At 37.8% G+C, this 16,452-nt stretch overlaps 1 protein-coding gene across 3 annotated transcripts in view; it reads left to right on the top strand.

The window, feature by feature from the left end:
- The window catches only part of SCAPER (S-phase cyclin A associated protein in the ER), a 508,094-nt gene that overhangs the window by 368,041 nt on the left and 123,601 nt on the right, over window positions 1-16,452 (top strand). For all 3 annotated transcript variants that reach the window (XM_030317623.2, XM_030317622.2, XM_030317624.1), the window contains one exon: window positions 382-505. In XM_030317623.2, coding sequence (XP_030173483.1) covers window positions 382-505 — 124 coding nt within the window. The remainder of the gene's footprint in view (window positions 1-381; window positions 506-16,452) is intronic.

Raw genomic sequence — 16,452 nt, 5'->3', positions numbered from 1 at the left:
TTGGGAACAGGAGCTTTGACCCTTCTATTTCTGGACTTTATTCAAAAATGTCTATGTCCCAAAGTTCCTGGGTGATAGATACCTAATTTTAGATTATTAGGATATTATCAGATAGACTAGTAAACACATTTCCATGATCTGCTATACAACTAAGAAATTAGTAAGAGGTAAGTATTAGATACTGACAAACACTAGGCTTTGGATAAATTATAAGCTTTTGTATCTAGCTGATGAGACTTGTACCTGATATTTTGCTTTTTTTTTTTTTTCAGGGTGATTTCCATCCTGTGCCTGTTGCCTTTGTACGATTCATTTTATGTATTTTAAATTGTTTAGAGAAGAGCTGCTCAAGTTTTATAAATGGTGTTTCTCTCCTATTAGGTCTCTCTGCAGTGCAATCAATGTTTACAACCTCACCTGCAGTGACTGCTCAGAAAATTGCACCGATGTTCTGTTTAGTAACAAGATTACCTTCTTAATGGACCTCCTGATACACCAGTTGACGGTATGTAATATTAGCGTTCTGAGTTAGAAGCAGGTAAGGTTTGGGAAATAGTCCCTGTGGAGAAAATGAAAAGAATTCAGCTTATTTACCCTCCAGATGAAAAAGTGAAGATGACGGAGAGAGTAAACTGGAGACTAGCAAAGAAACTTCTTAATTTGAAATCTCATATTGGATTCTCCTCTAAGTTCCAATATTTAATGGATAATATACTTATAACACTTGCCAACTTCACAAATTTACATGGTTAAACTGAGGCTTTAGAATCAGTTGGACTCAAAGCCAAACCTCTGAGCCCACAGGAATGAGGGCTGTAGAAAGGAAGAAAGCTTGGGAAAGCCTTGAAACCTGTCTTGCCAACTCAGTTAAAAGGGTCAGTTTAAAAAGGACTTTTTGATGGCCCTTGATATATACTTTTTTGAATCAAGAAACTCCTCTGTCAAAAAAGAGTAAACCTGTTACTCTTTTGACGTGAGAACAAGCAGCCAATTGTTGTTCACAGATGTTGAAAGAGGTAGTAAGCTCAGTATAATATCCAAAGGTTTAGGTCTGTCAACTGCAGCCTCCAGAATACAGCCCTGGGGCCAGAAGTTTCCTGGTGAAGTTTCTGAGCCCCTGAGGTATTGGCACAAAATCTCTCTCAAGCTGCAAGTTTACAACACAGGAGATTTATTTTTTAGAACAGATTTGCTTTTACTCAGCACATAGTTCTAATTCTTCTTCCTAAACTACATGCCTTTTGCACTATCCCCTCCTCAGTCTGGTTAATTTCTGTACATTCTTCAGACCTTAACTGAAACATAATGGCACCTTCCTCATGAAATCTTCCCCAACCTGACTCTCCCCAAGTACAGGTTAGGAATTTTTTTTATGTGCTCCCAGGCAGTACATCTTTCATAGAACTGATCACATTGAATTGCAATTAACAATTTTTCCATTTCCCCATTAGCCATAGAATCAACAAGGATAGGAGGCAACTTATCACCCTCTCCAGGATCCTAACACAGTGCCTGACACTTAGTAGATTTAGTACATCATTGGTGAATATATGAGCAAACAAGTGAATCCCCACATCTCAAGCTAAGAATCAGAAAGGGAATGATGAGGTCCTTACAGGCAGGCATACTGACAATGAGAAGGGACAACAGTGAGAGAGAACAAAGGCACAGACCTAGAACTGTTTACACAGTACAGCAATGGCTATTTATAGTGACGACTAAGGGTCATCATCACTTGAAGGGTAAATTATATTTGGTATTATCTATAAAAGAAGGCATTAAAATATGGGTAAGACATTTTAGCCCAAAATCCTACTCAAAATAGTTGAAAGGCAGGGACAAGGAGAAAAGACAGCGTTTGTTATATGGCCTCATATTCTAGACATTTTAATATATATCGCCACATTTAATTTATCTAAACTTAAAGTTAGTATTATTATCCCATTTTACCAGTATGGAAACTTGAGTCCCAGAAAGTTTGGCTTGCCCAAGACAGCATAGAAAGTCATGGAGCCAAGAGTCAAATGTAGGTCTCTCAAACCCAAATTGAGGGACATTCCACACAGTGACTAACTGCTACTTTTCAAAAGTGTCAATGTCATGAATGACAAGGGAAGAGAGGAGAACTATCACAGATTGGAGGAGGCTAAGAAGATCTGACAAGTAACTGAAATGTGTGATCCTAGACCAGAAAAAGGACATTAGTGGTAAAACTGGGAAATTCAAATAAAGTCTATAGAATGGTTAATTTTATTGACTCAATGTTAATTTCCTGCTTTCAATAATTATAGTATGATTTTGTAAGATGTTAGCAATAGGGGATACAGGGTGAAGAGAACTCACTATTTTTGAAACATATCTGTTAGTTTAAAATTAATTTAAAATAAATTAAAAAAAAATTATAAAAGGGGGCACCTGGGTGGCTCAGTCAGTTGAATATCTGACTTGATCTCAGATCGGGTCTTGATCTCAGGGTCATGAGTTTGGGCCTCTCATTGGGGTCCACGCTGGGTGTGGAGCCTACTTAAAACAAAAAACAAAATAAAACAAAAAAACGTGCTTCCCCGCTGTTCCATGTTGTATCATCTGGAAGAATGTATTCTGTAGAACTTTTTCTATGTTGGTAATGGAAGAAAAGACATTAATGTGTACTTTGACCAGAACAAATAACAACAGAGATGGCCTTTGAAATGTGAAGGGATGAATAAGATTTACAGACAGGATCTTCCATCTTAGCTCTTCAGTCCTTTCTGTTCAGTCCTTTCTATTCTTACTGAAAAATATCATATGCAGTAGTTTATTATTCTCACACTAAATAAAGTGCCTACTATTTCCACTTACAGAGAAGCACAGAATATAATCTGCACCATCCAGGAAATCCCAGTTTAGGAGTAAGAACAGATAGATTGCATATAGTAAACAGTGTGATGGCAGCATATACAGACTACAGTGGAGCACAGGAAGGTGTTTTATAGCCTGGGACATCACAAAGCAGGGACATTTGAGCTAGACCTTAGCTCCTCATTTACTAAGTGCCTACCATGTGCCAGGAGCTTGTAAGTAGCTTGATCCTCTCCTTCTTCCTTGAATAATATACCCTTGCTTATGACTTCATGGTTTCTTGACACTCAGAAAAGCTTTTAATCTCCTGACCGGTGGATTTCACCACATTCTGTGTTTAGTTTTCTCAGTTCAGGACTGTAGTCCTGGGACATTTATTTGCCAAATACATTTTATTCCTCCTTTCCTTATACGTGGCACTTCTTGGTTTTTACAGATCTTTTAGGCTGCTTTCAATTCTAATACAGCTGTGACTGAGTTTGTGACAGTTGGCAGAGGAGATTGTGTTTCCTAATTTGGGGAGAAAAGGGATGGAGATGGTTAGGGATGGTGATTTTACATTTCTTGAAATCACTTGAATACGTTTCCATTTTTCTTGATAACTGGTTTTGATAACCATGTAACTGAAATATGGACCACTAACTTGCAGTACCTATTAAGTAATGGAGAGAAAATAGTCGTCAACACATTTTACAGAAGGATGAGAAAGAAGCTAATTAAGTGAAGTCTGGTGAGATATATAAGACACCTAATAATGAGGCACTTCAACCTTCTTGAGCAAACTGAGATGGTTTAGAAGAAAAAAAATTTTTTTTTGTCTAGCTGCTTGAAATTTGTTTTAGCACTCTTATATTTTATTTGAACTATGTGCAAAGCACTGTACAGATGCCAGGGTTACAGAGAACATTGGACACAGTTCTTTCACTCCAGAAGCCTACAGTTAAGGAAGAACTTGCACACACAAATACTAAAGAAAAGCTGTGAGAAGTTTGTAATGTAATGAGAGCTACAGAGTATCCTAAGCAATCTAGAAGAGTACCTGACACATAAGTGGTGCTCCTCAAATATCTGATGAGTGAATGAGTGAATTCTAACTTGGAACATTAAAGAGGTTTAGGGAAGAAATTGGACTTCACTGTGCCTTGAGGAAGGGTGGAAATTCCTTTCTAGGTTAGGATTTTTACAGAAGATAAATTAGCACAAGTGGCACGGTAAAGTATACCTTGCAACAGAGATTCTAAGTAGGATTTTTGGGATAAGCTCTTCAGAAGTTTATTTGGAGCCCTGTGAAAACAATACATTTAGATAGACATGATTTAGGTTGAAAGCTAGCATAAATGTATTATATTCCAAGAAGCATGAAAGTTTTAAAATATGTTAAAGCAGATTACTGTCATTCCAGAAGCATGGTTCAACATCTCTGTGCCTAAATTTTCCCAGTGCACAGAACAGTGGGTCTCTATCTTCAAAATGTCTCCTTGAAGAGACCAAATATGCACATTGGAAGGCAATGAAAAGACCAGTGAAAAGAGAAAGATGGCAGAACAGGAAGTCCTAGCCCTCCTTCCCCCACAGAGACACCAACATAATAGTATATGGACCAAAATACCATTGTGAGAATTCCAGAAGACAGTTAAGTTGTTGAAATACCCCCAGGCAGTCTCAAAGCCAAGAACAACCACATTGAAATGAATAAGAAGAATGGTTTTACTTTACTTGTGTTTACCCCCTCCCTAAGCCAGCAAAGCTCAGCACTGGCAGACAATACCCCAGTTCATGAGTTCTCTTCTAGGAAGGAGAGGGGAGTAGAGTGTAAGTCTGGCATTTTGGCTTTTTGGAGAGCTTCCCAAGGGTCTTGAACCTGTTTCACCTGACTCAGGGCACTGACAAGGAGCTGGCATATTTTGGATGCCTGGAAGCGCCTGAGAACATGAGAGCGCAGGGCAGCTTGCTGTTGTAGAACCAGAGAAGTTAATGTTGCAGACAGACACCAGAGGGAGCAAGAGATTATGATGTCCTGAAAAGAAACCAGCAAAACTCTCTACTTGAGAAATTATACACGCAGACCCAGAGAAGTCACATCACCCATCAAAAGGTTTCAGAAACCCCTAGATTCTCTAACCAAGGTGACTGGTGTCTTCCTCTCTACAAAGCCAAGATGTAAAGTGTAAAAGAGATGCCTTTTTTTTCCAAATGTACAGATTCCAACACAAAGGTATAAGATACACAAAGAAACAGCGAAATATGGCCTATACAAAAGAACAAGATAAATCTACAGAAACCAGTCTTAAAGAAACAGGTATATGAATTAACTGACAAAGAATTCAAAATAATTATCATAAAGATGTTCAATGAGCTCAAGAAAATGATGCATGAACAAAATGAAAATAACAAAGAGATAGAAAATATTTTTTTAAAAAGCAAGTTTTAGAGCTGAAGAAAACAATAATTGAACTGAAAAATCAGGTAGAGGAGTTCACAAGCAGACTTGATGAAATAGAAGAAAGAATGAGTGAACTTAAAGACAAGTCATCTGAAATTATGCAGTCACAGGGATAAAAAGGAAAAATAATGAAAAATAGTGAAGAATGCCTAGGGGACATATGCAGTACCATCAGACAGACCAATATACATATTATGGTACTCCCAAAAGGAGGAGAGAGAATGGGGCAGAAAGCTGTTTTAAAGAATAATAGCTAAAAATTTCCCTGTCTGGGGAAGGAAATGGACATCCAGATTCAAGAAGTCCCACAGAATCCCAACTATAATGAACCCAAAGAAATCCACACAGAGAAACATAATCAACTTGTCAAAAGTCAGAGACAAAGAGAATTTTGAAAGCAGTAAGAAGAAAGTGACTTGTCATGTACAAGGGAACCTTTATAAAATCAGTGATTTCTCACCAGAAACCCTGTAGGCTAGAAGGGATGGAAGGATATATTCAAAATGCTGAAAGAAAAAACAATGCCAACCAAGAAAACTATACCCAGTCAAACTATCCTTAAGAAATGAAGAAATTATGGGGCGCCTGGGTGGCGCAGTCGGTTAAGCGTCCGACTTCAGCCAGGTCACGATCTCGCGGTCCGTGAGTTCGAGCCCCGCGTCGGGCTCTGGGCTGATGGCTCAGAGCCTGGAGCCTGTTTCCGATTCTGTGTCTCCCTCTCTCTCTGCCCCTCCCCCGTTCATGCTCTGTCTCTCTCTGTCCCAAAAATAAATAAACGTTAAAAAAAAAAAAAAAAAACAGAAATGAAGAAATTAAAAACTTTCCCAGATAATCAAAACCTAAGAATTCATCACCACTAGCCCTGCCTTACAGAAATTAGAAAGTGAGGGGCACCAGTCTGGCTCAGTCAGTAGAGCATGTAACTCTTGATCTTGGGTTGTGAATTTGAGCCCCACGTTGGATGTAGAGGTTACTTAAAAATAAAATCTTTTAAAAAAATTTTAAAAAGAAATTGTAAGGTGAGTCCTTCAAGTAGGAGCAAAAAGATGTTAAATGGCAATACAAAAGCATATAAAAGTACAGTTGATCCTTGAACAACATGGGTTTGAACTGCATGGGTCCACTTACATGTGGGTATTTTAAATAAATAAATGTTAATAAATAAATAAATGTAGGTAGGTTAAACTCCCCAATAAAAATGCATACAGTGACTGAATGGATCAAAAAACAAGATCTAACTATATACTGTCTACTCAAATAGACTCAAGAGACTCACTTTAGAAGGACAGTTTTCAATTTTCTGGGAAGATACTGTAAATACATAGGCACCCATCAGGGCACCCAAATACAGGAAGCAAACATTGAAAGAATTGAAGGGAGAAAAAGACAGCAACACAATAAAAGTAAGGGATTTCAATACCCCAATTTGAATAATGGATAAACATCAGAAAGAAAACCAATTAGGGAACCAGATGGTTTAAACAACACTGCAGACCAAATGCACCTAACACACATATACCAAATACTCCACCCAACAGCAGCAAAATACACATTTTTCTCAAGCACACACAGGACATTCTCTGGTATAGATCACATATTAGTTCACAAACAAGTCAACAAATCTAAGAATAAGATATGCCTCATCTTTATCCATTCTTTCATCTGTCAATGGATAGTTGGGACTGCTTCCATAATTTGGCTATTGCAAATAATGCTGTAATAAACATGGGGTACATCTATCTTTTTTTATTAGTGTTTTCATATTCTCTGGGTAAATACCCAGTAGTGGAATTACTGGATCATATAGTAGTTCTATTTTTAATTTTTTGATGAACCTCCATACTGTTTTCCATAGTGGCTGTACCAATTTGCATTCCCACCAGCAGTGTACTAAGGTTCCTTTTTCTCCACATCCTTGCTAACATAATGTTTCTTGTGTTTTTGATGTTAGCCATTCTGACAGGTATGAGGTGATATCTCATTGTGGTTTTTATTTTCATTTCCCAGACGTTTAAGGATTTGGAGCATCTTTTCATGTGTCTGTTGTCTATCTGTCTTCTTTAGGGAAATGTCTGTTCACGTTTTCTGCCCATTTTTTAATTGGATTATTTGTTTTTTGAGTATTGAGTTGTTGTTTGAGTGTTGAGTTCTTTATATATTTTGGATACTAACCCTTTATCCAGATATGTCATTTGCAAATATCTTTTTCCATTCAATAGGTTGTCTTATAGTTTGTTGATTGTTTCCCTTTCCATGCAGAAGCTTTTGAATTTGATTAGTCCCAATAGTTTATTTTTGCTTTTGCTTTCCTTGCCTCAAGAGACAATTCTAGAAAGATGTTGCTACAACTGATGTCAAAGAAATTACTGCCTGTTTTCTTTGAGGATTTTTATGGTTTTAGGTCTCACATTTAAGTCTTTAAGCCATTTTTAGTTTATTTTTGAGTATGGTGTAACAAAGTCGTCCAGTTTTATTCTTTTGCATGTGGCTGTCTAGTTTTCCCGGCACCATTTGTTGAAGAGACTCTCTTTTTCCCATTGCATATTCTTGCCTCCTTTGTCAAAGATTAATTGACCATATAGTTGTGGGTTTATTTCTGGGCTCTCTATTCTGTTCCATTGATCTATGTGTCTGTTTTTGTGCCAATTCCATAATGTTCTGATTACTATAGCTTGGTAGTATATCTGAAAATCTAGGATTGTGATACCTCCAGTTTTGTTCTCCTTTTTCAAGATTGCTTTAGCTATTTGGGTTTTTTTTTTTTGTGATTCCATACACATTTTAGGATTATTTGTCCTAGTTATGTGAAAAATGCTGTTGGTATTTTGATAGGGATTGCATTGAATCTGTAGATTGCTTTGGGCAGTAGGGACATTTTAACAATATTTGTTCTCTCAATCCATGAACATCTTTCCACTTGTTTTTGTCTTCAGTTTCTTTCATCATGTTTTATAGTTGTCAGAGTAAAGATCTTTCACCTCCTTGGTTAAGTTTTTTTGACAATTTCTTAAAATAAAACAACATACAGTGAAATTTGCTGCATTGAATGACTCTTCCTTTCATGAATGATTTTTCTTTTACATGTGATGCAATTCAGTAGCATTTTACTCGCAGTACTACTCCTGTCAAAAATGGAGTCAATCCTCTCAAATTTCGCCATTGCTTTCTCAACTAACCTTATGTAATATTCTTAATCTTTTTTTGTCATTTCGACAGTCTTTATAGTCCATCTCAAAAACCTCTTTCTTTGCTCATCCTTAAGAAGCAACACCTCATCAAGTAAAGTTTTGTCACAAGATTGCAGAGTTCAGTCCCATCTTTAGGCTCTACTTCTAGTTTAGTTCTCTTGCTACTTCCACCACATCTGCAGTTACTTCCTCCACTGAAGTCTGAAACCTCTCAGACTCCTCCATGAGAGAACCAGCTTCTTCCAAACTCCTGTTAATGTTGATATTTTGACCTCTTCCCATGAATCACAAATGTTCTTAATGGCATCAAGAATGGTTAATCTTTGGGGTGCCTGGGTGGCTCAGTCAATTAAGTGTCTAACTTCAGCTCGGATCATGATCTCACACTTCGTGAGTTTGAGTCCCGTGTCAGGCTCTGTGCTGACAGCATGGAACCTCAAGCCTGCTTTGGATTCTGTGTCTCCCTCTCTCTCTGTCCCTCCCCCGAACCTCACACTTTGTCTCTCTCTCTCTCTCTCTCTCTTTCTCTCTCTCTCTCAAAAAATAAATAAACATAAAAAAAATAAAAAGAATGGTGAATCTTTTCCGGAAGGTTTTCAGTTTACTTTGTCAAGATCCATTTGTGGCAGCTACAGCCTTACAAGTGTATTTCTTAAGTAAGAAGACTTGAAATTGATAATGACTCCTTAATCAATGGACTATAGAATGGATGTTTGTTAGCAGGCATGAAAACAAACATTCATCTCATTGTACAGCATCATCAGAACTCTTGGGTGACCAGGACTTTGTTAATAAGCAGTAATATTTGGAAAGAAATATTTTTCTAAGTGGTAGAGGTTTACAGTAGACTTAAAATATTCAGTAAACCAGGTCATAAACAGATGTGCTGTCATCTAGGCTTTGTTTATAGAACAGATGCACAGTAGATTTTGCATAATTCTTAAGGGCCCTAGGATTTTCAGAATGGTAAATACACATTGGCTTCAACATAAAGTTACCAGCTGCATTAGCCCCTAACAAGAGAGTCAGCCTGCACTTTGAAGCTTTGAAGCCAGGCATGGACTACTCTCTAGTTATGAATGTACGAGATGGCATCTTCTTCTAATATAAGGCAGCTTTATTTACACTGAGAAAATCTGCTGTTTAGCATCTCCACCTTCATTAATTATTCTAGCTAGATGTTCTGGGTAACTTACTGCAGCTTCTGTATCAACACCTGCTCTTCATCTTGCCCTTTGATATTATGGAGAAGGTTTCTTTCCTTAAACCTCATGACCCAATCTCTGCTAGATTCAAAGTTTTCTTCTAAACTTTCCTCCCCTCTTGATCTTCATATAGAATTGAAAGGAGTTATGGCCTTGCTCTGGATTAGGTTTTAGCTCAAGGGGATATTGTGGCTAGTTTGATCTTCTATCCAAACAACTGAAACTTTCTCTATATCTGCAGTAAGGCTTATTCACTGGAGTAGCACTTTAATTTCCATCAAGAAAAAAAAATTCCTTCAAGTACTTTTCCTTTGCATTCACATCTTGGCTAACTGGTGCAAGAGGCTTAGCTTTTGGTGTATCTTGGCTTTCGACATGCGTTCCTCACTGAGTTTAATCTTTTGTAGCTTTTGATTTAAAGTGGGAGACATGCCACTATTCTTGTCACTTGAACACTTAGAGGCCATTGTATTAATTGGCCTAATTTCAGTATTGTGTATCAAGAATAGGGAGGCCCAAGGAAAGGGAGAGAGTTGGGGGAACAGCTGATAGATGGGGCAATCAGAACACACACAGCATTTATCAAGTTCACCATCTTTACCTGAGTGCAATTCATGGTGTCCCCAAACAATTACAATTGGGGTAACATCAAAGATCACTGATCACAGATCACCATAACAAATACAATAATGAAAAAGTTTGAAGTATTTCAAGAATTTCCAAACGTGACACAGAAACATGAAGTAAGCAAATGCTGTTGGAAAAATGGTGCTGATAGACTTGCTCGATGCAGTGTTGTCACAAACCTTCAATTTGTAAAACAATGCACTATCTGTGAAGCACAATTAAATGAGGTATGCCTGCATTTGCACTCTCATGTTTAGTGTAGCATTATTCATAATAGCCAAGAGGTGGAAATAAATATCCATTGACAGATGAATGGATAAAGAAAATATGTATGTATGTGTATATGTATGTATATATATATATATATATATATATATACACACACACACACACACACACACACACACACACATATATATATTCATCCATATAATACTATTCATCCATAAAAAAGAAGATGGTCCCGTCTTATGCTACAACATGAGTGAACCTGAGGGCAGTATGCTAAGCAAAATAAGCCAGTCACAAGGAACAAATACTGCATGATTTCACTTATTTGAGATATCTGAAGTAGTCAAACTTGTAAAACAGAGAGTAGAATTGTGGTTGCCAGGAGCTGAGGTGAAGGGAAATGGGAAGTTGATGTTTAATGAGTATTGAGTTTCAGTCATGAGAGATGAAAAAGTTCTGGAGATCTGTTTTACAGAAAATTGTAAGTTTGTGCATATAGTTAATTAGATTGTAATGTATACTTTAAAATTGTTAGAAGGTAAATTTATGTTACATGTTTTTTATCATCAGGAAAGACCAGTGAAAATATTACTGAGTGCTGGGAAAATAGATTAACAGACATTACTTTTGGAAATTGTAAATAGTCTCTATTACAGATAAGCAAATTGAAATGTGGCAAAGAGATCACACAGCTATTCAGTGATAGAACATGACTTGGATCCTAGTCTCTTGAGCCCCTGTCCAGGGTTTCCCTTCCTATAACCTGAATTGATGTGTACTCACTTTATTGAATTGACAAATGAGACAAAACAACATTTTTGTGACTTTAATTTTATACATGTTTAATATTGGCACCTGGGTGGGATACACTGAAAAACCATTTAATTAAAAGACTTTTATAATTTCTTGATGTTTCATTGCATTGTAAAAAGCATTAAATATTTTATTAGCATCTTTATTTTTAATTCATAGTGACCTGTTCTTTATTGAATATTTAAAGAATATGCTTATAAATTGTGTGTATATATTTTCTGGAGCCAAGGAGATTATTAATTAAAAAGTGATGTACAAACCTTAAATAATTGATATGATATAGTTGGATCAAATAGGCTGTTGGTGAGTACTTCAGAAGGTGACAGGAAAGTTCTGTATATAAACAAAATATAAATGCAACCCTACAACAAGGGGATTGTATTTTACTGAGTCATGTGCAAAGCCATGCTGGTGCCTGTTTGATTTTCATTATAGCAGCAAAGGCCTGGAACTAGCATTAACCACATAGTTTTCTTTGTACTAAGGAGCCAGAACACGGACTCCATAGTTAATTATATGGGATTAGAAATCCTTCAACCCTCCACAGGTAATAGTACTCTTCCTGATGCCAATTGCAACCTGTTACCTCCTTTCACTATGTGGCACTTACTCAAGCTGTCAAGGACAACCTGCCCTTTTCTTCATCAGTAATGTGAAGTCTGTTTGTGTCTTATAGGACACGTATTGATACAGAGAATGTCATATTGACACAGAGAATATCAGAAGCAGAAAGGCGGCCTTCATAGTATCTGGTGTAGTTCAGTCCTTTTGTTTTATAAACAACGGCAGTGGAACTCAGAAGAGGAAAGGGGTGGAAGGTGTGTGGAGTGGAGTACTTGCCAGAAGTTTCACTGCCTGTTACCAGTAGGACTATGATTAAAATTCAGGTCTCCTAAATCCCAACCTAGATTCTTTCCACTCTGTTACTTGACATGCTGCTAATTTAAGTTTGGCAAGAACAGTTAAGTGATGTTATGACTGTTGTAGAAACTTTACCCTCAAAGCTGCATTCAGAATTGATCTAGTGAATTAAAAATAATGGGCCAGATTATAACTTTAATTGCCCTTCCACTGCATTCGTATGAAGTTCTATCATCACCATCATTATTACTATAACCTAAAATCACTAACTGACTGCTTGAGGGAAAAATTGACACATCCAGCATCATAGCAGAGATTTCATCACACCATTTTCAAATGGCAGGTAAAGCAAACAATTATTAAATGTGTAAAAAGTTTGAATGAAACAATTAACAAACTTGCTTTAACACACATGGAACCTTATGTGCAGTATTGGAAATATACATTCTTTATAAGAACACATGGAAAATTTACAAGAAATGACTGTGCAGTAGGCCATAGAGCAAGTCTTAACAAATGTGAAAGAATCAGTTATCACATGAATGATCCAGTTCTGCTTTAGGTTTGACTGAATAAGCTCTTATCAAACTGACCCTCCTGTAGATAACAAGTATAAACTCTGGGTAAAGTATAAAAAAACAAATACCTAAAGTTACTAGAGACCATTCAAAAGCTGACACATTCTGATTAGAGTAGACACTTGGAAGAAGAGAATGGCATGGTGTGTGTGTCCTGGTTTATGGCTTTTTAGTCTGAGGGCAGGGCATAGATGGTACCACAGGCAATGACTAGAATTACCATAGAAAATCCACAGTCTTTCTGGCCTGAAGAACTAGAGGACAGATTTCGGGGTAAAAACAACTGCTAGAATGTGAGGATGAGGTTCAGAAAGGAGAGAGCCAGAAAGTGGGGTCCCCTTTCAGACAATTAAATAATGTCTGAATGATCCTTGTACCATACGTGTGTGGGATAGACTCAACTAAAGACAAAAGAACTAGAGTGAGGTTTTGGGTTCTCTCCACAAATAGAGTTTTACAGTTTGTGTCTAACAAAGTCAAATGCCTGCTTTAAAAAAAAAAATCAAACTAGGGATGCTTGTGTAGCTCAGTTAAGTGTCCGACTTCAGCTCAGGTCATGATCTCATGGCTCATGAGTTTGAACCCAGCATCAGGCTCTGTGCTGACAGCTCAGAGCCTGGAGCCTGCTTCAGATTCTGTCTCCATCACTCTCTGCCCCTCCCCTGCTTGTGTGTGTTCTCTCTCTCAGATATAAATAAACATTAAAAAACTTTTTTTTCAAAATCAAACTAAAAAATACAATGACAGATTTTAAAAATTCACTGAATAATAAATAAGATGGAATGGTGATAAGTAGAAAAAAAGTCACCTTTATTTTTTAATATAATTCACTATATATACAAAAAAAATCACCTTTAGACAAATACCACAGTAATAATTATTGCAAGAGAGAATCATTAATGAATAAAAACTAGTGAGCAAAAGTATGATGAGCCTCAGATTCAGAGCCTCAGAATAACTCCCGACAAGATAACTTAATTACAAAAAGGGAAAATAGAAACTTTATAATAAAGAACTTGATAGATAGTACTTTAACCATGTGATCAAAGCTAGCATAGCAACATCATTTACCCTCTGTTATTATGTACTTAGAAGTTCACAGCATCACTTTTGTGGTATTCTTGTCAAAAATGCACAAACGTCACTTAATCACAAAAAAACATCAGACAGATCCAAATTGAAGGTGGCCTCCAAAATAACGGGCCAAAATGCAAAGACTGAAAAACTCACAGATGAGAGGAAACTAGAGAGATGTGACAGCTAAACTTACTGTGGAATCCTGAATTGGATCCTGGGGTCCAAAACAAGGACACTAGTGAGAAAACTGTCAAAATTCTAATAAGGTCTATAAATTAAGCTCATTGTTTTATACCAGTGTTAATTTTTTGGGTTTGGTAATTATGTAATAGTTGTGTAGCATGTTAACATTAGGGAAAGCTGGGAGAATTGTAAAATTATTTACAAAATAAGTTTAAACTTTTAAGAACAATTTACTAGGGGGCTTGAGGAGCCCTAAGGAGGTGACCAGGGACACTGGCTATTATCAAAAAGACAAAAAATGGGTTACCTGGGTGGCTCAGTCAGTTAAGCATCTAACTCTTGATTTTGACTCAGGTCATGATCATAGGGTAGTGGGATCGAGCCCTACGCTGGGATCCGCACTGAGCATGGAACCTGCTTGAGATTCTTTCTGGCTCTTGCTCTCCTTTGCCACCCCCCTAATCCCACTCTCTCCCTCTCTCTCTTGAAAAGAAAAAAAATAACAACTGTTGGTGTGGATGTGGAAATGAGAATTCTCAGGCACTGTTGGTAGAAATGCCAGTTGGTGTAGCCAGTATGGACAACTATATAGAGATTCCTCAAAAAGTAAAAATAGAATTACTGTATGATTCAGCAATTCCACTTTCTGGGTATTTATGTGAAGCAAATGAGAACACTAATTTGAAAAGATATGTGTACTCCCATGTTTATTGCAGGATTATTACAATAGCCAAAATATAGAAACACCCTAAATGTCCATCTGTAGATGAATGAATAAAGAAGATGTGAGATACACACATACAAGAGTATTATTTATTCATAAAAAAGAATGAAATTTTGCCATTTGTGACAACCTGGATGGACTTAGAGGGTATTGTGCTATGTGAAATAAATCAGACTGAGAAAGACAAATACTGTATGATTTCACTTATATGTAGTATTGAAAAAAGAGAAGAGAAACAGATGCATGGATAAGAAAACAAACTGGTCATTACCAGAAAGGATGGGAGTGGAAGGACAGGAAAAATAGGTGAAGGGGTTGAGGGACAAACTTTCAGTTATAAAATGAATAAGCCATGGACATGTAATGTACAGCATAGGGAATGTAGTCAATAAAATTGTGATAACTTTGTATGGTGATGACTGGTAACTAGACCTATTGTGATCATTTCATAATGTATAAAAATATTGAATCACTATCTTGTAAAATTGAAACTAATATGATATGTGTGTCAATTATATGTGTGTGTGTGTGTGTGTGTGTGTGTGTATATATATATATATATATATATATATATTTTTTTTTTTTTTTTTTTTACCAGTCAGCCTTTCTTTATTGATGAGCAGGTGGAGTAGTGGGCAAGTCAGGATGCTGGGGAGCAGTTGGGGAGGAGTTATGCAGTTGCTATCACTGCAGCCCCTGCAGCCATGGTCACCACACCACTCCCAAACAACTGGGTGTGTAGACAGCAGGAACAGTGAGGGGCCCACAGGGCCCACCAGCAGCCACATAGTCCAACCTGTCTCCACACATGACACAGACCTGAGGCAACCTGCCAGCACTACCTTCAGACAGGCAGGATACTTGCACCATGCATGACCTGTGACCTTCCACAAAGGTTCCCAGCAAGGCCCAGCAGCCTCAGGAGGTAGAGTCCCAGTCAAAGGGCAGTCTGCTCTTCACAACCCCCACAAAGGGCTAGGATGACAAATGCCCAAGAGACACCAAGGGGATGGGTTGGGGGTCAGCTGGGGACAGGCAGGAGACAGTCGGGGGACAGGAGAGACAGGTGGGGGGGAATGGGCAAAAGCCAGCAGGAGTCTCACAGGAAGCTCATGGCTCCCCTGAGACATTCACAAAATGTTTCAAAAGAAAAAAATGAAACCCCTAAGGAATGAAATTCTACATGTAGAAAACCATAGTTAAGTTTAAAAAAGGAAAGAAACGTGTGATCTGACCCACAGCATGGCTAGCTTTCATGGGGCGGATCTCCTTTAAGAGGAGAGAATGTGGCATCTGCAAACACCAGAGTGAACTGTGCTGGACAGAGGCTGGAGGCCTCAGTTGCTGTTCCACTGGCGAATGTTCTCACTTTTGTTGTTCACGTGCCTGCTGCTCTTCAGAGAAGCGGAGCCTGTGTCCTTGTTATCCAGGATCTCGTCCAGCCTCCACCACTTCTCATAGATGAACATGGCAGTGACCAGCACTAGTACCTCGGCTATACTGCCCACGAAGGGCCAGAGGGCAGCAAAGCAGTTTCATACATGAAGCATGATGATGGCCTGGCTGCTGATGCCTTCCAAATTGGTGCCATTGCAGGCATACTTGGCATGGTCTTCCTCCAGATTCAGGTTCCAGGTGTGCAGCTCCCCGCAATCTTGTTCTCCAAGGACACCGTGAAGAA

This window comes from Lynx canadensis, chromosome B3 (assembly GCF_007474595.2).
Source record: "Lynx canadensis isolate LIC74 chromosome B3, mLynCan4.pri.v2, whole genome shotgun sequence".
In the NCBI taxonomy this organism is placed as follows: domain Eukaryota; kingdom Metazoa; phylum Chordata; class Mammalia; order Carnivora; family Felidae; genus Lynx; species Lynx canadensis.
This window is presented reverse-complemented; position numbering and strand designations above follow the sequence as displayed.